We start from the raw sequence: 20,798 nt of genomic DNA on the forward strand, positions 1-20,798 counted from the left end.
AACTGTCTACTTCTGTCCATAACTACATAGCAATCTTGAAAAGCAATGTTCAAAACCTTTCCGCAGCATTTGCAGTCACTGCACAAGGTGTGCATCTTTTTAATTATTCCATGCCATCTGCTAGCCTCTATTAACCTCCACAGAAAAAAAAAACTATAGATAAAAAGATAACTTGGATCTATATCCAAAGATGCAATTTTAAATATTCCCTGGTTTTGCTGATTTATTTAAACGAGTCAAAACATTTTTTTGTATATTTATTTAGTTTTTGTTTTTGGTACATATTGTATTATTTACCATCTGCATTCAAATTCAGTCCATGTTGTTGTTTACTTTAGATGCTGTAGAGTTACTGAGTCTTCTTTTATGGACATCATGACATCTTAAAAATAAGCACATTTGTACACGTATGGAGCTCTGACAAACAGTAAACACAGCAACTGTGGCGCTGCAGTAGCATCAACAGATACACGTCGTGTTTCCAAACCTGCCTTTCTATTATTTCTGTTTGTCACTCTCTCCTACGCTGTGTGTCTTTACATAGTAATATTAAGTAAAGCTCGTTTCATCTCCTAATGAACATAATTGATAAGCTGAGTGGCCGAGGCGGCTTTGTTGCAAATAATTACAGTTGATGAATTTTAATGTTAATTTATTAACACTAATTTACACCGGACATTCACAATAGATATGGTAGGAAATGCAACATAATGATCAAATATATTAGACAAAAACAAATCCTGCTTCGTGTATTCAGCTATATTTGGCATACAAACTGCACCGTCGTGAGATCTTATGTGGACTCTTTTGGTCCAGCAGCTGCGTCACAGTGTCTTTATCTTCTCGTGTCCGTCTGTGTGACAAAGTGAACTCAGTCCACCGCTGTGGCTGGCCGCCGGGGCTGCGGCTATCTCATGGCCTGCGGCGCGTACAGGAAGATGGCGCTGTACGTGGAGAGGATCTCCCTGGCGTCCGTGGTGGCCAGCTGACCTTCGGTCCTCACCAGGCCCACGCGGTCGCCCTTCTTCAGGGGCAGGATGAGGCTGAAGGACACGGAGCCCCCGCAGGCGCAGGAGCCGCCGCCGCTGCTGCTGCTGCTGCTGCTGCTGCTGTGGCCCCCCTGTGGCCCCGTGGAGGTCTGCAGCCTCTGCACGCTGCGGTTGGACACGGACAGAACGGCCTGCACTCGGTCGCCCTGCCGAGCGGTCAGCAGGCCTGACACCAGGTAGCGGCCGTCCACGGGAACCGTGAAGATGCCTGAGGAAGTGAGACGGTGCCTCTTAGTGTCTGTCGTGCTGCTTCAAGAAAATCTGTTTACACTTTGGCCTTTTGCTTTTTTTTAAACTTCAAACCTGCGTTTCACCTCCCACATAAATCACTCAGCCACATAGAATAACTTTCAAGTCACCATTTTAATAGTAATTTCTTGAATTAGAATTGTTCATAAAAGAGTGAGCCTGTGGAGGAAATTTAGAGGACATTATTTATATATACTGTATTAAAGGTGCCATATTGTTTCCATTTTAAACTTTATCATTGTCTCTGGAGCAGCCTGACATGGTTCATTATACCAAAACTCCACAGAGCTACAGGAAACTGTGATAATTAGCCCTGTGCTTACAGCCTCCCACAAAAGGGAATGAGAACAGGGCAGCTGGTAGTGAGATGGTCTGATGTATTTGTGCTAATTTCCAGAAGTTGTGTTTTAGGACACATTTTTAATAAAGTGCTGCTAGCAAAAGAAGCAAAAAGGTGGACTTCTTACTTGTATGGTGTTTGCTGGCAGGATCGAGACATATTGTTGTTAGAGGCCAATGGTTAAGTGAACTTTGACTCATGTGGGGCTTTTAAACCATTCGTCTGAGAGACTCAAGATTGTTCGCCATGTGTGAAATTTACTTTAATTTGCTTGCTTTGAATGTAAGTTTAGATTATTTTTACTGGAAACAATACAGCCTGTTTATTACTGTGAGCGTCTTTCATGTCACGGCACTTTCAGCAGTCTCATCATGTCGTGAGGAGAGTCACTGTCTGACATTGTGGCCGCTAAACGCTCCAAATTGCTCCCCAGTGGGAGCGTCTGACGTTTGTGAGGTCAGTCAGCGAACATGGGGGGAGGGGGGGGGGGTTCTTTCATACCGTTATTGAACTTAATTGGCAGTAAAACAAGGCCTGACTCTAAATGCAAACTAGGAAGAAAGTATGAGAGCAAATGCCAGCGTTCAAGTCAAGAATTTCCACACTGTTGTCAATGTACTGTATGTATCCTCCTGCAGTTTGTCCTATTGAATGCACTGTGTTTTAGTCTTGCCTGATTTGTGGACGAGAGTGTGAGCCAGGAAGTAAACAAACAACAACAGTTTGATTCTGACTTCATATCATGTTCAAAGGGTAAATATTACACTTTTCTGGCTGTTGGAGTTTAAAATCAAACTTTTGTCACAATGTGAAATTAGGTGCTCATGGTGAAGTAATTAATAGTAGTAATAATAAACAAATAAATAATGAATAAATATGACAGGTCTGACAAGAGGAGCCTCAAACACGCAGGTAAAATAAGCCCCTCCCACAGCTGCCATGTGACATAATCAGGTGAACACACGATGCTGCTGACAGGCTGCTTATTCTGCCATCCAATTAGCAGCTTCTCTGCACTCTGTGCTAGTTGTCGTACCTGTGTGAGGGCTGTAATGTCCACCGTCATTGACCAGAACTCTATTGAAGCGGATGACACCAAAGTCTCCCGAGCGAGCCTGCTGCGTGAGGCCAGCGGAGAAGGAGAAGGTGTCGGCAGGAGAGCTCAGAGCCGCCTCAACTGGGAGAAAAAACATGCAAGGTAGCAGCACGTTAGCGCCTTCATTCCACAGCGTGGCACACAAGCCCCATTTCCATTCCATTTTGTTTTGTTTTTATACCTGGAGTCTGAATTGATGCTCGGTTCATTGGGTTCCAGGGAATCTTCTCTGCAAGGGGAACTGTGAGGTAAAAGAAAAGGAAATGGTGATTGCATCCTAATTGTTTAGGTTGTAGATATTTCATCACCTTTTGACATCCGCTTACAGATGGAACTCTGTTAACTGCTATGGTTTGAAGTATGGACATATCACTCATCCATCTTGTTGAGCCCCAATCGAAAGCACTTATTTGTCAGTCTAAATGGCTTTGAATTACAGAGAAGATAAGACACACAGGAAATGTTCCTAGTGGCTGCTAAAGCAGTTTAGGATTAGAATTAGCATTAACACAGATGCAGCAGATGAGGTGTTTTGAGTGTTTTTTTTTTGAATGAGTGATATTTTCACATTAAAAGAGGAGCAGAGAACTCGCCTGAGGGCTTTTCATGTTTTTGGCATTCCTCCTTTAGAAACACTGCAACCCTTACATGCAGTTTTGGCGTTACTGTTGCTACCTCGCTGAATCTCTGATTGTGCTTCTATTGGTCAGTTCTGAAATCTATTCAAGGTTTGTCCATTTTCTATTTGCTGGGGTAAAAGGTCTCCCTTTACAAATTATTTTTATAGAATCTTTGCTGAGTGGATGCTTGAGGCAAATCTTTCATTTATTATTTTTTTTTCCTAGGTTAGTGAGGAACAAATTTAAAAGTAAAAAATATTTTTTTCCAGTCATTCATTTTCTTAGTCATCACCAAATCTGAGAGAGCACAATTTTCCATTAAGTGTCTCCTCAGTCGGCCAGTTCCCCCCAATCTAAACACTTCCATTCGTCACGCCTTTATACGATGTTCTCTCCCGCTGCTGCAGTACAGCGGTTAGACCTCTAGGTGTGCCTGCCACTGTACCTCGGTGACGGACTGGCTGAGGCTTGAAAGACGCAGGCTGCAGGGGAGGATAGCCTGAAACAGAAACAAACACATGGCGTGTTATCATCATTTCGCAACAAGGATTTGTTAATACTCCCCCAACAGGCAGATTTTTTCATTTTTTTAATCTGAAGATTCTGAGAAGGACCCATGCAACAGTTTCCCACATATTAGGAGGTTTAATTCCCCGCCCAAAAGGTCATTTATGGATTTACAAATGTCTTTTTGATCCTGACTATTCTATTGTATTTTTTCTTCCAAACACACACACACACACACACACACACACACACACACACACACACACACACACACACACACAATCGCACGCAGACACACAAACACACACACACACACACACACACACACTCGCACGCAGACACACAAACACTCAGTATGACTAACACAGTTTCCACGGAGCCTTAAAACTCTCTAAACCTGTGCGTGATTTAGCTCCAATAAAACCAAAACATTAAAAAAAACAACTGATAATTTCATACAGGTTACATCCTAATGCTCTTATTCTGAACACTTTTCATGTCACTGTCCCTCATTCTTATCCCGACACGTCACAAATTCCAACATCCCTCCCAGTACCGAATGTGCCTTAATTGAATGCAACCTTAAAAGAACCTCCCTGAAGAGCTAAACTTGTGCCGTCATTGCGTTTATGTCCTTGATTGCCTGCAGTGTAATTTCACTGTCCTTGGAAAAAAGAAGAAGCACTTCCTTAATTCTACAAGATGGATTCAAGGAGCCCTTTCCGAGGCCTGGGAAAGATCACATAAACTGATAAAAGCTTCTCCTAAAACTTTAGAAACTTTTACCAACTGCACAGCACTTTCTGAGGTTTTAGCTAAGATTAAATAATAGGAACTTGAGCACCAGAACACCCTCTACTTTCATGTATCCCCACTCTTCAAGGATGTGGCTTCATTTCTTTTAGTCTTAAATGATCTATTTTCCTCAGTCTTCAAATGAACCAACAAGCTCTGGAGGACCAAATGAGGCTTTGTGCTATTAAATCATGTGAAAAATGCAGCTGCCACATGCTAGTTGTTCAGTTGGGAACAAAACAAACAGGACGTGGAAAATGTGGAAGAATCTTCCCGGCATGGAGTTTGCATTGCACGTCTCTCAAGCTTGGACTCGTGGCCTCTGTGACTTCAATCAAAATCTTTCAAAACAATTCTCCACTCCTTTGGTGAATGCTAATTCAATCCAGAGCTGTCTCGGTGACGGTCTGCTGTTTCGGCCCGCGCCGATTCATCCGCCCATTTTAATGCAGCATTCCTGCGTGCGGATGACAAAGCAGCCCCGGTGAACGCACAACCGTGCCTTTGTCACGGTTTCCATGTATGAGACGCGGCTCAAATGCCCGACTCTCCACGGAGCCACATGAAAGTCACATGTCCTCCTCTGGATCTCATCTCCGCCGTGGTGACAGGAACCAGATTCAAGGGGCCCATTCAGACCTGTTTGCAAGTCAGCTGTGTGCATCAGGATGTGGGGCTTTAGATTTCAGGCTGCAAATTACAGCTTGTAGCCCGGTGGAGAACACGCGGAGTATCATTAAGACGCTTAACACTTACACAAAAGGGTTGCGGAGGGGAAGAAGACAGGAGGTAAGAAAAGAAGGTGTTTACGGCTCGGTGTGCTTTTAAAGCGCCAAAGTATGTGTTTCATAATCACAGTAAACTGTGTTATTAGCTGTTGATTAAAGGACATGAAAGTAGAGCAAATTGATTCATCGTTCATTCCGTTTCAAATCTGAGGTGGAATGACACATTAACCCTTTAGAGAGCACTATGTGAAACGATTGGTTCACAAAAACATAATTTCTTTCTCTTTAGGCGAAACCAGAGAAGTTTCCATACACAGTCCCTCGCCCATTTAAGGTGTTTTTTTTTTTTTTTTTAATTTGTAAGTAAAACAAGAAAATAATCTTAAAATAAAATTATTACACAAAATTAATTTCCTTGTGTTATTGCAAATGACTCTGCTGTGGGACAGTAAAGGCTCATCTTGTCTTATGTCGGCTCTCATGGAACGCCTTATCGTCCAATCAAAATGCTTAGCCAGGACTGAGTTACCACCTACCGATTTTAACTGCCAGGACGGATCAGGAAATAAGCTGCATGGGCCACTTTGTTTCCGACTGAGACGCTAAAGGTCAACGTTGCTGTGAAGCACTAATTACCTGGAGCGCCTGCGAACCCTTTGACAGGCATGCTGGACGAGTCCTCGGAGCCTCTGCGGACAGTCACCCTGCGGATGTACCCAGGCGGCCCGGCCTCGCCCGTCTCCACCACAGGCCTTACTGGAACCAGTGGGATGGAGTGATGGCCCGGCTGCTGGGGGCTGGATGGCTGCCTGGGCGGCGGGATCTTGACTGGATGCGTGTTGGGCTGCGCCGGTTGACTGTGGCCGTACGGGAGCCTGGGGCTGGACGGCGGAGGGATAATGAAAGGGATGTGGATCTGCTGGACTCTGGTCCTGGTGGAATCTGGCAAAGAGGCGGGTCGCTCTGGTCTCAGGGTCACTGTGTGGAAAGAGACGAGCAGGGACACGATTGGAACACATCGGTATGAAGTTGAGTGTTTAACCCTCACCTCGCATGATATAGACGCATTTAATTCTGACAATCTATCTGATATGGGAAGGCCATTTAAAGGTTCAGTGTGTAAAATTTGGCCTGATTTATGATTTGTATATTTGTAAAAGCTTAATATACAGCCCATACATACATTAATAAAAGTGTATACCCGCAGTGCAATAAAAGTAATTTGGTTTTTCAACCCTGAGAACGGTTCTCATGTATTTATAAGAATATACATCGAGCAAGGGTCTTGCTCCCAGTGAGCTGCCATCTTGCGCTGCCATTTTCTTAAGGAAGCCAGGGATGGAAAATCCAGCCGCCTGACAGCACATTTCATAATTAGGGTGACTGCTCCCGTCCTGAAATAAACCAGCAAAGAAGCCGGAGGAGGTATCCAATTTTGGGTGCGCAGGCCACTGTAGTTCACTGGCAAGCTCAAGAGGGGGAGGAAGAGTGATAGACGCTGCAATCTAAAATGTTACCACTTGATTTCGCTGTTTCGTCTTTAAAATCTCCAAATGTTTCACATTTAACCTTGAAATAGGCTTCTCATAGAATCAAACCTCTTTCACTCAATTACAAAGTAGACAAATCAGATTTCTTCTTCCATGATGGTGCAGGTGAAGTGAAGGCCATACTTGGAAGGTGATTGAACAACATTTTAACCAGATCAATTACTCTTTTACAGCCAGTTTAGTCAAGTGGCAACAGCTCCAAGGTTCCTTTAGCAGACATGGGTGATACAGTATGTGTGCCACCATGCTTACAGTTTAACTAAGCTCAAGCAAAAGCCAGTCAGGACTAAATCAGAAACATCTTTTCCACAAAGCAAAGAGTCTTTGGTATTCTTTTTTTTTTTTTTTTGCTCTCTGCTTATTTTCACATCTTTGTTTTTAATTGCAGAGTCCAGTGGGACAGCCATGCACATTTCATGATGCAACAAACAGCATATCTAGCCCTCTGTTTACAGCCTGTTTACACTTAGTTTCCACATGTTTGTTTCCTTCCACATGTTTGGAAGGAGACAAACACAAGGCAGCACTGAGTGCATTTTGAAAATGCATTTTTAACACACACTTTAGCAAAGGATGGACTTTCCAGTGACTTCACCGACCAAACAGAGACATATTTAATTATTAAGGAAAGATTTTAATTTTTTTGTGACCTTCAGCGCAGCTAAGAGTAGTTGCTTCCTCCTTCCTTCCTTATTACAACTGAGAGGGAAGCTCGTTATTGAATCCAACTGAAACACTTTCATCGCAGCTCGGCAAGACAGATGAGTGTAATTTTAGAACCGAACAACAACTGTATTGTTTGCACTAACTTCTTCAGGCCAGTTCACAGCTGTGGCCCTTGCTCCTAGTTATCTCTCTTTCAAAAAGCATATTGTCACCAGTAGGAGTGGGTAAAAAGAAGGATCCAATGTGGAAACCCTAACCCTAACCTGCAGAGATGTTAGGGTTGAGGCGAGGGTAAAAAAATCAACACAGTATCTGCTTTGTGTCAAATTCTGCTGACAACCAGGTGTTAGACCGCGTGCGTGTCCTCAGATGTGTAATTGTAAAGAGATTTCTTTGCTTTACAACATTTACAAGGCACAATTTACAAGACCCGACATGAATAAATAAATAAGTAAATAAATAACTTATTCAATAAACATAAAATAACCTAATTCGAGCTCTTCACCACAGCGGGAAATGTCGAAAGCTTCGCCGAAGAGGGAGCTGGTGTGGTGAACGGCGTTGCAGCAACAGACAATGAAGGTAAGAGGAATTGTGAAAATGTGTTGCGTGTCACGATTTAAAGGCCTCTCCATACATCTCACAGAACCTAATTTGAAGCTGCTGCTCTGCTCTGCTCTGCACTGGGCGACATAACGGGGTCCATTGCTGACGGAGCGTGACGGCCACAGCTGGTAGCTGATCACATGATTCAAGGGAGGGAAACAAACAAAACAGCCGAGCCTCTGCACCCTCGCCTGCGGCGCCAACAGCTGGACTGTGATGCTGCAAGAGACGGTGGACTTAGCGTTTTGGCGCGTCAGCGGGCCTGGTTTAGTGAGTGAGAGAGAGAGAGAGAGAGAGGGTGAGGGGGAGAGAGAGGTGGTATGGACGTGTGTAGAAGAGGTACAGTGAATATGGATGTATGTATGCTGAGCTTGGAACTGGTGGGAATTTATGGATGTATGTAGTGAAAGAGGACGTGACGGGAGTTGATGTAAAAGAAGGGGATGCAGAGGACGCGGTGAGACGGAGGCACGTGACTGGCTGAGGCAACTCATTTAAAATGACGGGGTTGGCGTTCTGGTCTCACTGTCCATTGAGGAAACTAAAGCAATCTGACGCCTAGGAGGGAATTTAACATGACTCTCAGTTTGCAAAACATTATTAGAGATTTATGTTAGAGTTAATGAAAATAAATTGGTGTACACACCACCGCAATGTGCATCGTGTGTTGATGCTTTTTCATTTGCGTCCAGCGGGTCCCCCCCCCATCTGCTGTCTCCAGTCTGCCTGAGTCCTTGAGATCGGACTAATACAGGTGATGGTGCCATGATTGAGTATCAAAGGCTGCTTGGAATCCAGGCCAGGATGAAGTGAAGCTTTAACAAAACCAATTCTGTTTTTATTTACACAACACCGTCTTAGTATTTTTTAAGATCACAAAAGCATAACCTGCAGCTGCCACTAAAATGAGTGTCGATAATGTGACTCTTGCATCTGTTGCTGTTGTGCAGCAAGCAAGCACGTGTGTGACATTGAAGCGCAAGGTAAGATGGAAGAAGACTCCTTGTGGGCGAACACGTGACCCCACCTACAATCTTTCCCCCCCTGGAGTTTCTGCAAAGCGTCTCTCATTATAAGAGTTCGCTCCTCGTCCTTCCCGCAGCTAAGACGCCAGAACAGAAAATCCAGCCCATCGATACAGAGCAGCTGCGCTACATTCGGCTCCGCCTGCCCCTCTGCTTTATGACGGCAATCAACCCATTTTGTCGGGAATGAAAGGAAACATCACAGAACATATTTTTCCGTGTTACTGCGAGCGATACCGCAGGCCGCTCAGAGACCACACGTGTAATTAGAAACAAATTAAAGCCAGCCATCACATTGTAGCGAGATGATCAGAAATCTCTCCTTCATTTCCTCCCCGTGCCTCCTCCAGGGCACGGGTCGACTGAGCGCATATTTCCCATGAGCGCTCAGCTAGTTTAACGCAAAGCAGCGAGGTGGAAGTGGAGGGTTAGCACACTGCAAGGTTACAAAAAAAGGACAGAAAAGAGGAACAACCACTCGTTGATACACCGCATCGCTGCAACCGTGTCATCGCCAAAACCAGAAGGTGTTGCGTGTGAGACAGTTGCTGTTTGCTTTCGTCTTCTTTGAAGGACAGGGATGATTGACATGTGGGGGTGAGGTATTGGAAAGTGTTAAGGAGTATTGGAAAAGACCGTGAGTGGAAAAAGGAGTCAAGGGGCACGGGTGTGGTGGATGCACAAATACACACACACAACACACACACACACACACACACACACACACACACATAATACACACCCTTTGTTGCTACCCAACGCAGACACAGTTTCAGCCGTGCAGCCCCCTCACCCCACCAACCCCACCCCCACCCCGGCTGGCCCTCACCCCCAGCTGTGTTATTAATTGCGGGAGGTTACAAGTGTGCACAGCCTGGCAGACCTCAGGGACCCCTGTTGGGTCCATTCACATTCTGAAGACTTCCAGATGGCCTCCTCTGGGTCAGAGATGGAAACACCTCACCTCGTAACGTCGCCAGTGTCTTGAGGGAAGCAGCTGTGGTCCCAGTGCACCCACTTCAGGTTGCCTCACTGTACCCAGGGTTTGACAGCGGCACCGGCGAGCGCAATTCTTTCCCCGGCGACACCCCGCAAATTCAAATAAGCCTTTGATATCTTGTTTTCTTGGCATTCCTTCATCACGGCAGAAGGTTCATCTACAGCCTGTCTGTCCGGCACACATCCAGAGTGATCAATGGCAAAGCATTGATCCGTGAAATCAAAGCCCGTGTTTTTTTTCTTTTTCTTTCAAATCTCAGCTTCCCTTATTTTCTGGGGGCGTGCACAGGCATTTCGAGAACAGCGTGGTGGGAGAGGTGGATAAAAAAAAATAGTGAAAGAAGTCCTCTGGCATTCTTGGGAGGACAAATCGGACAGAAAAAAATGGACAGAAGGAAGAGAGCCACGAGGGAGTGAAGGGAGAGAAACACAGAGATAAGACGGCGAGGCAAGAAACGAACGGGGAGAAGATTTGAGCCAATCTGGGACCACCTCCAAATGGCAGGGGGAGTAAGAACATCAAAACAGCTTGAGAATGAGAAAATTCATCTCAAGAGGGTTGATTAGTTACCATCGACCAGCCAGCGAGTCGAAAACAGAAGTATTGTCCATATTTTTGCATTTCCCATTAGACTCTGTAAAACTGTTTTGGAGCCTTTCATCAACTCAACCAATTAGCACCATGCTTTAAAGGCAGCGCCACAGTCGCCGTGGCTACCAGATTGAAAAAAAAAAAAAAAACAACAACTCAAAAAACAGTCAGAAATAAACATCCAGGCTGCGGTGGGTTGGTGGGGAGTGGTAAGCTCCCAACAGCTGCTCCAGGGGAGCAGCGCCTTTCTCATTTTTTGCAACCCAACTTTTTGCGAATGTAGTCGCAGAGCTGGCTGCAGCGGTCGCGCCGGGTGAGTAAGGGCAAAGCTATTCCACTTAATCTCTTGTTTGTGCCGTTACAACACTGGGGTCTGTTAAAGGCCTCCTCAGGCCCTTCATATGACTAAGTGGAGACTATGAGCACAAACACCAAGAGGAAGCATTTCAGTAGTTTCTCAAGCACGGCCGCGCCCACACAGCAGGGATTTTCATGAAAATGACCATCGCCTGCTCAGCTATGTTTTTTTATGTTCCAGATGTTAAAAAAAACAACTTTCCCATTCTTGGGAGCTTTGGGATGGAGACATTTGGCCCATGGTGAGAGGAAAGACTGGCATTAGCCCTTCAAAGAGAGGATTTACAGTGTGGGACACGCACAAGATAAGACTTAAATGACTTGTTTCAGCTGCCACCACCACCAGCAGCAGCAACAGCAGCAGCGGCTTGCCAGCTTAGCTTACCACACAAACTGTAAGCAGGAGGGAACAAACAGAGTAAACAAACCTACATACCGGCGCATCTGAAAGCTCACTTCTTAAGAATGGATACAGTCTTTGAGTGCTTAAGACCAAGCCACAACATTTGTATTTTTGCTTGGAATTAACAGGATGCTTGCTTGACAAAAACGTTTACACTGTCGTCCTGGGGCAATATTTGTGAAACCTAATGTGAAATCAAGGGCCCGATCAATGTGGAGCTATTTGGACCCTCAATTGTTCTGAAAATGTTTTTGATTTGCCAGTAATAACCATTTATTATTAGATAGAGAGCAGACCCACTCTTTTTGTGATTTCACTCTGACATCCCAGCATGTATAAGAAAGAAGTCTCCTGAGTTGGGGCCTTGTGCAGCATGCTTTAATATTAACACCTTTAAACCTTAGGGGAGGTAAAAATGACTGTACCCAGTCACGCATAGCCAGTCATGGGATCACCATGAGAAGTTATCCCGAGACATTTCATTTCCACCAATGCTTTATTACCCATAAATTAAGCTAAAGTTTAATGAATGAGTTATAACCATGAAGAAGGAAACATCACAGTTTCCTGCGTCCTGCTGCAGGACACATAGTTCTGCCTGATTTAAGTATCCTGTTGCATGTACAGTAATGAAATCAAATATCACAGTTTGGAAGTGAGCAACCATATTTGGTAGTGCAGCTCTTGCTCTCTCCACAAGCCTAAACTAATAATTCACCCCCCCCCCCCCTTCCCCTTCGACCCCCTCGCCTGCCCCTCTCCACCTCCCCCCAGGTACCCATCAGACCATTGTTTTGGGCCGACAGTGAGCAAAGGGAGGCACCAGTGATCGGGGGCCCCCCTCATGACATCACAGCGGAGGGTAGTGGAAGCATCTGGTCCTGGGCGTGGAGTCCTGCTTCTCTCCCCTCTCTCCATCAAGACCGGCTCCAGCAGTGAGTCAGGGCCCTTAATGAGGACCAGACCTCCACACATCAGGCTGAGGTCACCCTACGGGAATCTCTGGAGGTTGGTATGCTTGTGTGTGTGTGTTGGAGGGAGGTGTGTGTGTGTACGTGCGCGCTGATAGATGGAGGACTGAGATTGAGGTCTGCAGTTCTGTGGTTAAAGAAAATAAATTGTGGGTGAGAGATAGAAGACCCCGGAATCTGACACGTTGGTAAAGTTGAGGGGGGAGTCTGGGGTGGAGGGGGGTAGACATGGACCAGCCCGCTCGGGCGCCCTGACATTTATGTGGGAGCAATGAGGCGCAAGAGAGCGAGGGTAAATCATTGGAGTAGTTAGGAGGGGCCGAACTTGGCATGTGAACATTTTTTTCTTAGATTTGAGCGTAGATTCATTTCCTCCTATGAAAAAAAAAAACCTAAAAACTGGGGGGGTTTCTTTGGACCCCACGAATCCAAGTCTCGGGAAGCATCCAGTGTGGGGCTCTGCCTGGGAGCTGTGACATATTGAATGACACACACACACACAGACAGGGAGGGCGAGTGCAGGAGGCACAGTGAACCCGTGTCCTCCCTTCCCGGGAAATACCCTGTGGCCATTCATGAGATCTGATCCCTTCCCTCCTCGCCTCAGCGCAGGCCAAACAAGCAAAACATGCGTTATATGGAGGATTATCTCCAGGAAAAAGTTTGTGTTTGCACAGATGTTAATCACACTCAATAAACTCACGTAGAGGATGTGAGAGAGGAAACTGCTGCAAAAGGAGGTTTCTGGCTTTTTTTTTTTTTAAATCCAACTTATTTTGACTTTTTTTTTTTTTTTTGTTGAGTTTTTGGAATGTGGGAATCCACAGCAATTCAGAAACCAGACGGGAAACAAGTTGGAAAAGTTAGCCAGCTCTCTCAAAACAAAAATGCTGCGCTGTTTTTTTTTTTTTTTGCTCTTACTGACTTAACAAATGCAAGGTGGGAGAGCACGCACACACACACACACACACACACACACACACACACACACACACACACACACTCACTTGAGGCATGTTTATCTACTTTTCGCTTTCCGCTATGGCGAGATATTACGCAACATCTGGAGGAGCTGAGTGCAAATGGCTCATAGTTTGACGCTCGGGTCAACAGGAATCTCCAAGGAAACTGCACGGACTAAGTATACCTAGCAAGTGTGCGATGATCTTGGCACTCGTCTTTGCCGCGCAGATGTCACGTTTTGATGCAGCTGCCACGTGTGTGCAACAGAATTCACACAAGCAATTAACGGATCGCTTTGGCCTCGCTCAAATCCCATTAACAGGTTAGAAAGACCCAGACAAATTACCTCCCAGGAGAAAAAGTTCTATACCTGTCTGTACATAATGTCTCTCTGTGCAACACGTCAGTCATTGATGTGCAGATTTCTATGTCCTTGAAAAAAGGCACTCAAGCCATTGCGTAGTGTTTACAAACCTGGTATCATTTATTTGGACGCATTCCTATTGAACTTGTAGTTATGCATATATCTTATAAATCTCCACAAAACAGCTTATGCCCTCTGTTGGCAAAAGCATTCTGTTTTAGCTCCCTACCAAAACCGCTTCAAAAAAAGAAAAAAAAAGCTATGTTTTACTTTTTACGCAATTGGAAATCAAGTGGCCTCACTTTCCTATATGATGTCACAAAGGCATTCCAACAAAATATTTTTGAAGCCCCACGGTATTTAGCTCTTCATTGAAACAACTCTTAAATAACTGAAAAAATGGATGAAATGCAGCTATTGTATGACTGACTTACTATTAATATAATTTCTTCAAGTTTGGCAGGCCAGTTCAAAAAGCTTAACGGGCTGCATGTGGCCCCTGGGCCGTAGTTTGCCCAACCCTGGGCTAGAGACACACACTGTTCATAACATACACAAGTAAAGTGAGTTTTGTTGCTGTCAAGAAATAATTCCGGTCGAGAAGTGAGTCTCTTCACCGCTTCAGCCCAACTTGTATCTGTCCAGCCATTGTGTGGCTCTACATCCCAGCCTCTCCTTTGGTGCCGCCGTGACCTCATCTAATCACCAGCGAGGGGACACGCCTTTGCCGTCAGCCGGGCCGCGTTTGCTATTGTCTCACTGTCTCCGTTTTAACTTTGTTTATGTCATGAGTGTTTCCCAATGACCGCCCAAGTCCGCGCAGATTCATCACCCACCATCACTGCGACTATCACCGCCGCCTTGAATCACGTCATCTCCCCTTTGAGTCTGAGGGACACAGGACGGCTAGTTGTTAGACGTCACCCGCTGCAATCTGCAATGTTTTTTTATGTGTCTGACAGAGTGGCTGGAATTTGTGACACATTGTAGTGTGAGGCCAGAGCGCATGCCATTTTCTCAGTCAGGGGTTCCCAAACTTTTCCACGCCTTGGCCCCCCAAACAGCATTAGCTTCTGGCCGGCAACCACCTTAGGACTTAGGACAGGAAATGAGAGCACTGTGGCTACGTGTTACAGGCAACAGGTCTCACTGTGATTGGCTGCACATTCATTTTGCTTGCTGCCCTCTGAATAATAATAATAGCTTCCAAGTCGGCGCCTGCTCGTTAAATCAATATTGTCTTTCGTAATGACTTGGTTGGGTTGGTTGTGCGTCAGTCAAACACAAACTGGCCCTTTGATATTACCCCCCTTGTCATTTACGAGGGACGTCGGCACAGAGTGAAAACTCACCTGGGTCTTTGGCTGTGACGTCCTTCAGCACATGCTTGGCCACCGCTGCCAGCTGCGCCTGGAGCTTCTGCAGGGAATTCTGCAGCGCGACAATGTCTGCGGCGCGGGTGTCTCCGCAGGTGTCATTCGCTCTTTGTGCGCAGTCCCGCAGGTCCCCGACATGCCTCCGCAGGCCGTCCTTCAGCTCCTGGAGGCTGGCCGAAACGCCGTCCAGCCGTCCGCACACCTGCTCCAGTCTGTCCACCCGCCCGTCCACGGCGGAAATGCCGTCGGAAACACCTTGCGTGTGCTGTTTGCACTGACTCAGATCAGACGACACTTGTTGACTGAGCGCGTCCAGGCGGCTCCTCAGATCCTCCACCTGCCGCCTGGTGTCTTCCTCTTCCTGGACGCTCCCTGAGGTCCGGTCCTCCCGCCCGGGACTTGAAGGGCTACTTGGTCTTGCGGCGCAGCACGTGGAGTTCATCTTGTCCACATCCTGCTTCTGTTTAGCCAAAGAATCCATCATTGCGGCAACGTCGTCTTGCAGATGAGTTAATCCTCCCTGAACATTCGCCAGCGCCTGATCTGCTCTCTCGCTCGTGACCAGGTGCTTTTCGAGCTGATCTTCCAGTCGCCTCAGCTTGTCTGTGTTGGCATTCACGTCAGCGTGAAGAACCTCCAAGTCATTTCTGTGTCGTCTCAGCTCCTTGCTTACAACTTGGTCCACGAGTTTGGGTGCCCCAGGTGAACTTTCCCCACCTGCTGTGCTCCCTGAACTCGAGCAACCTGCTGAGCACAGCTCCCCGACGGAGTTGATCTTCTCATCCAGCCCCTGCAGAAGGAACTTGTTGTTGTTGACCTCGGCCTGCACCGCCTCGACCGAGTCTCCAAACATCCCCGGGAAGGAGTTGTTGCTCATCTCCACCAGCATGTTGGTGAACTGGTCCTCCATGTTGTCCAGGCGCTCGTCCACGTGCTGGCGCAGGGTGGACACCTCCTCGGTGATCAGGTGGCTCAGCTTCTCCTCCACGTAGAAGCAGTGGGTCTCGGCGTTCTGCTCCGTGACGTTCATGCGCGCGTCCAACTCCTCTATGAGAAGGCTGAGGTCGCCGCTGTCCTGAGGGGCAGACAGGTGTGCCAGCTCATTGTCGATGCGCATGTTGAGGACACGGTGCGCCTCGGCGATGCGGTCGATCTCGCGCCACAGGTCCCCGTGGTCCCCGTCTGGTTTGGGGGGATCCGTCTGCCGCTGAGTCCGACTGGGACCGTCGGCCGCCGCCATGTCCAGGCGGAGGGCCTGCATCTCCATCCTGAGGTCGGCCTCTTTGGTGTCCACCAGCTTGGTCAGGCGGACCAGGCCTTGGTCGTGACCGTCCTCGCAGCTCTTCTGCATGCTGCTGATCTTGTCGTCGCAGGAGTTCTGCATCTTCGACAGCTGCTCATCAGCGTTCTGCTCCAGCTCCTTCTTCAGCTTGTCGAACTTCCCGTCAACATAGTTCTGTATGACATCAAAGTCGGCTATGGCTGGGCTCTGGGACTGGGAGGCTTCCATCAGAACACGGATCTGTCCCTCGTGACTCGTCATGGTGCCTCGAAGGTCCTCCAAAGCGTCCTCCTTGCTCTGCAGCGCGCTGTCAATGTCGTCCAGCCGGACCATTATTTTCTCTATGGCCTCGTCCCCGCCGGTGCCTCTGGTGGCCTGATGGCCGTCCAGGACGGCTCTGCTGTCCTCTGGGCCCGCAGCCTCAGGGATTTCCGGTGGACGCATGTTGTTGAGGAGGGTTACTAGCATCTTCTTGGTGTCCTCCTGCAGGTCCGTGCGGAGGTTGTTGGATAATTCTTTCACTGCCGTCTGGAGACTGAGGACAGTCTGGGACAGTCGCTCAACTTCCCCCTCCAGAATGTGCACCTTGTCCGTCCCGCCGTGCCTCGTCTCGTGGTGCCCCGTCTCTCTTCGCTCCGGCCCTACAGTGAGAGGATAACGGTGTTTGACCGCTTTTAGTCAACGACGCAGAATGACATGACATTATTTCTTTGATTGAATATCCTGTGAGGAGTAAGCCTTTCAGTCTTGCTTGTTTTGTATTGTCGGTAAATATTTTATCTCAGTTTCAGAAATTGGGAAAGTCTTTTTTTTTTATACTGCAGTTAAAACTGGTATAAAAGCAACAACACAGCCACCTGCGCAAACAAGATGTAGTCACCCACAACTTGGAAATGAATATTTGTCACCAATGGCAAGGTTTCTCTTTGTGTGCGTGTCAACACCAGACCCCAAATATGCTCTCAACAGGGACGAGGCCGATAACCAGGACACTGAAGTGCGTGTGAACGCAGTCGGTGATGTCTTACTCTGTGTGTGTCGAGTTGTGTATCCAGGATTTGGCACAGGATACGGCTGTATTCCTGGAACTGTTTGTCGATGTGGGGGTGGCTTTAAGTCTCGGCAGTTGAGACCATGGTAGCCAGGACAGCATCTCCATTCGAGTTCAGTGACCGTCTTGAAGGCGATCTTGTATGTGGGCCGAAACCGATTTTGGAATCTGTAAGAAAACGAAAGGAAAAAATGATAATATCCTACACATAAATCCACTACTTATATAAAGCTGGTAACCGTGTTTTTTGTTTTTTTGTTGGACGTATTTTACATATCCATACGACGGTTACCCTGCTTTAAAAACAAAGGGCTGATTCAGTGACGTGCGTTTTTTTTTAAACGAGGAGGTATCTTGATTTTCTCTGCTATTACACATGCTGAAAAATTTCCCCCCCTTCTGTCCAAGGCAAACAGTATCCAAAGAAACAAAGGGTGACATCACTTCCCAAGAGGCAGGGGTCGTGTCATGCCGAACATCTGGAAAGTTGATGGCTGACTCTAACTATTTCACAATGGTAACCTTTGCTGATAACATTATCTTGACTTGATGAAAGACTGAAGGAAACCTAAAATGACACCGGAGTTTCATGGCGATGCAGCGCAAAGTGTTGGAACCTTATTCCATCATGAGATAATGTGAAGGCGGTGCTCTGTGCTGTTACTCTGAAATGGAAAAAAGTCAGAGGTGTCTATCTCACTGCCAGCTCTTCTTGCCTAATGCGCAAACTCGGAAATGTGCTCCTGTGACATAAGAATGAGCTGTTTTCAGGGAATCATTCCACAACACTGAGGCTGTTGTGCATTTGGTTGTGTCAGGCTGTGACCGAATATGGAGATCATGTGATGTTTCACAACTGGAAGATTAATTAATGTGCAACACAACATCCTCCAGCACAGAAACGGTTCCTCACGTGCTCCTGGTTGAGATTTTCCCATGTTGTGACAATCTGTCCGGAACACAGAGTGCCACTTTGTTTTTAATGTGCTAATGGTTTTTGAGTGGACATTCACTGTTGTCTGTATTTTCAGATTTTTTATATACATCCCAGACTCCAGAGATCAAATTATCAAGGATAAAACAAAGGTTGAACGATTTCCAGCAGACAAAATATTTAGCCCTCTGTTTAGAACCACCACAAAACTTACAGCTTCATGTGAAAATTGATGCCTAATTGGACCTTTTAGATGTTTCTTTAGGGACAATCACAAAGCAGCCTCAAGGCGTCTAAAAGGACGGAACCAACACCTGGCTGGGCGTATTGTCATTAACTTGGAGGGGTGTCAGCTGCCTTTGTGAGGCCACAAAGGGTTTTAGCACGCACATTGTGAGAAGTCAGGCAAGTTAAAGAAGGAAAAGATGTTTTTTTTTTTTTTTTCAGGGGGGTTCATTTGTGTGCTATACAAATAAAATGTATGTAAGTGACTTTTGCATAACGTGGGCGCTTTAAATTGCACATCTGATGTCTTTTATTGGAATGAATTTAAAGGATGATCCGAAAATGACAGCAACAATTTTTCAGGAAATGGCAGGAAATTTCTTGTTAGGACATTTGCAATCTGTATGAGGTACTATGAGGCCTTTTCACGGCATCTTGAGGATATTCATTTCTCTCTCTCTCTCTCCCTCTAAAATGAAAGCCTCCAAAAGAACAAGTGTTTCATTTTTGTAAAAATACACCAAAAGCACATACAACGGCCCAAATGTGCTATCACCACATGCAGTAAAATCATCTAAACTCCTTTTACCACACCACAGATATACAACACTTGTAGTGTTCACTGGCTGCGAGGTTACCTTTACACTTGTTTCACCAATTTATATCTCTTTCTCTCTGTCTCTCTTTTTCTTTATACCAGTTTCATCTAAACAAACGGTAAAGACACTTTAACAACATTGGCTTGACGTGAACACAGCGTCAAGATGCACGATGCTCACGTCACTTGTTGCTGGCAGTCTGGCTGGTAGGACGGGCAGGGGGCCGCAACGGGCTCCTGGAAGCTCTCCACGCTGCCGTGCACGGCGCAGCTCACGTTCCTGCGCACCACAAAGGCGCACCAGTTCCTGAGGAGAGACAACCGGAGCTTCACTAACACCAACTCAACTTGTCACTTTGAGCAGGAACATCGGTCTGGTGAGATGGCAGGGAAGTGTAGTTAAGCATTGTAATTAGCTGTAAGGCAGTAAACACCATGGGCGGACCCTTAACTTTAGCGCTGCATAAAGTTTAATGACTGTTTTTTTTTTTTTTTTTTTCTTCTTCAAACCACATTAATTGTTTGAGTCACGGTAAGAGTTGGACGTTGGAAAGAATCAGTCGCATTCCAGCGTTTATCTGCCGCTTATCACGTCTGGCAACACGGGCAAGGCAAAGCCGGGCCAAATTTAGCGGCGCGCTGATAAACCGCGGGGTGAATATGAAGGAGCAGAAAATGACCGTAAGAGGGCAAAAAACACAGGCCGAAAAAAGTTCACACACACACATTCGCTGGTTGTTGTCTTTGTTAGTGACTCCAACTTTTTTGTGAAGTTTTCGGGACAGGCGGGGTCACCGGAGCCCAGCAGCTTGTTTTGATTTTTTGGATTTCACCCCCCACGCGCGCATTTAGGAAAGTCGAGAACCCGTCCGTTTGTTCATTGGTTTGTTTACCTGTTTCTGTGTCTGTGCACCACTCCCGTGTGTGCGGAGCCGTGGAATAAGTCATAGGAGGAGGGAGACCCGTGTGTGGGCAAAAAGTTTTGCAGCAGCAGCAGCAGCAGCGGCAGCAGCAGCGGCGGTGTACGGAGTGTCCAGCACCGGTCCATGCCTGCAGTCCTGGGACCCATCCTGACCTGCTGGGACACACGTCTCCGAGTCAGTAAATCCTCCCAAAGTGGACGAACCGGACTGTGTTATTATCGGGCGCTGTCTCTGTGCTGTGACTCCCAGTCTCACATTGCCCCGGTCCGTCACTGATCCGACTCCAATAAAAGTTTTTTTTGGGGAAGTCCGGATCCGCTGCAACTCCCTTGGAATGACGTTGGAAGCCCACACCCTCGTCCGCCCCTTACCCCCACCCCACCTCACCACCCCACCCCACCCCCACAACAATCATCAGACTGAGGAGGGGGATCTAGAAAAAAAGGAGAGAGAAAAAAAAGGGTGGCGTTCCTTTTTTAACCTTTTCCAAACCCTGTTTTAAAAAGCCTTTAATTAAGTTTTGCTCTTT

General features: G+C 46.6%; 1 protein-coding gene across 2 annotated transcripts; it reads right to left on the bottom strand.

Annotated features, from left to right (window-relative positions):
• Positions 1-635: 635 nt before the first annotated feature.
• On the bottom strand, positions 636-20,593 carry emilin2a (elastin microfibril interfacer 2a). Of its 2 annotated transcripts, none has more exons than XM_076021814.1 (9): positions 20,240-20,593; positions 19,528-19,653; positions 17,567-17,757; positions 15,233-17,209; positions 6,021-6,362; positions 3,800-3,853; positions 2,916-2,975; positions 2,675-2,815; positions 636-1,257 (listed from the first exon to the last, which is right to left on the bottom strand). In XM_076021814.1, the coding sequence occupies exons 1-9, from the start codon at positions 20,413-20,415 to the stop codon at positions 908-910; spliced, it is 3,417 nt and encodes a 1,138-aa protein (XP_075877929.1). In that variant the 5' UTR covers positions 20,416-20,593; the 3' UTR covers positions 636-907. The 2 variants fall into 2 exon arrangements, with proteins under 2 accessions (XP_075877929.1, XP_075877930.1); XM_076021815.1 differs by having other exon boundaries at positions 15,233-17,179; positions 20,240-20,592.
• Positions 20,594-20,798: the final 205 nt, after the last annotated feature.

Source organism: Nelusetta ayraudi, unplaced genomic scaffold (assembly GCF_046127955.1).
Source record: "Nelusetta ayraudi isolate G7.1 ecotype Tasmania unplaced genomic scaffold, CSIRO-AGI_Nayr_v1 ptg000011l, whole genome shotgun sequence".
NCBI lineage: Eukaryota > Metazoa > Chordata > Actinopteri > Tetraodontiformes > Monacanthidae > Nelusetta > Nelusetta ayraudi.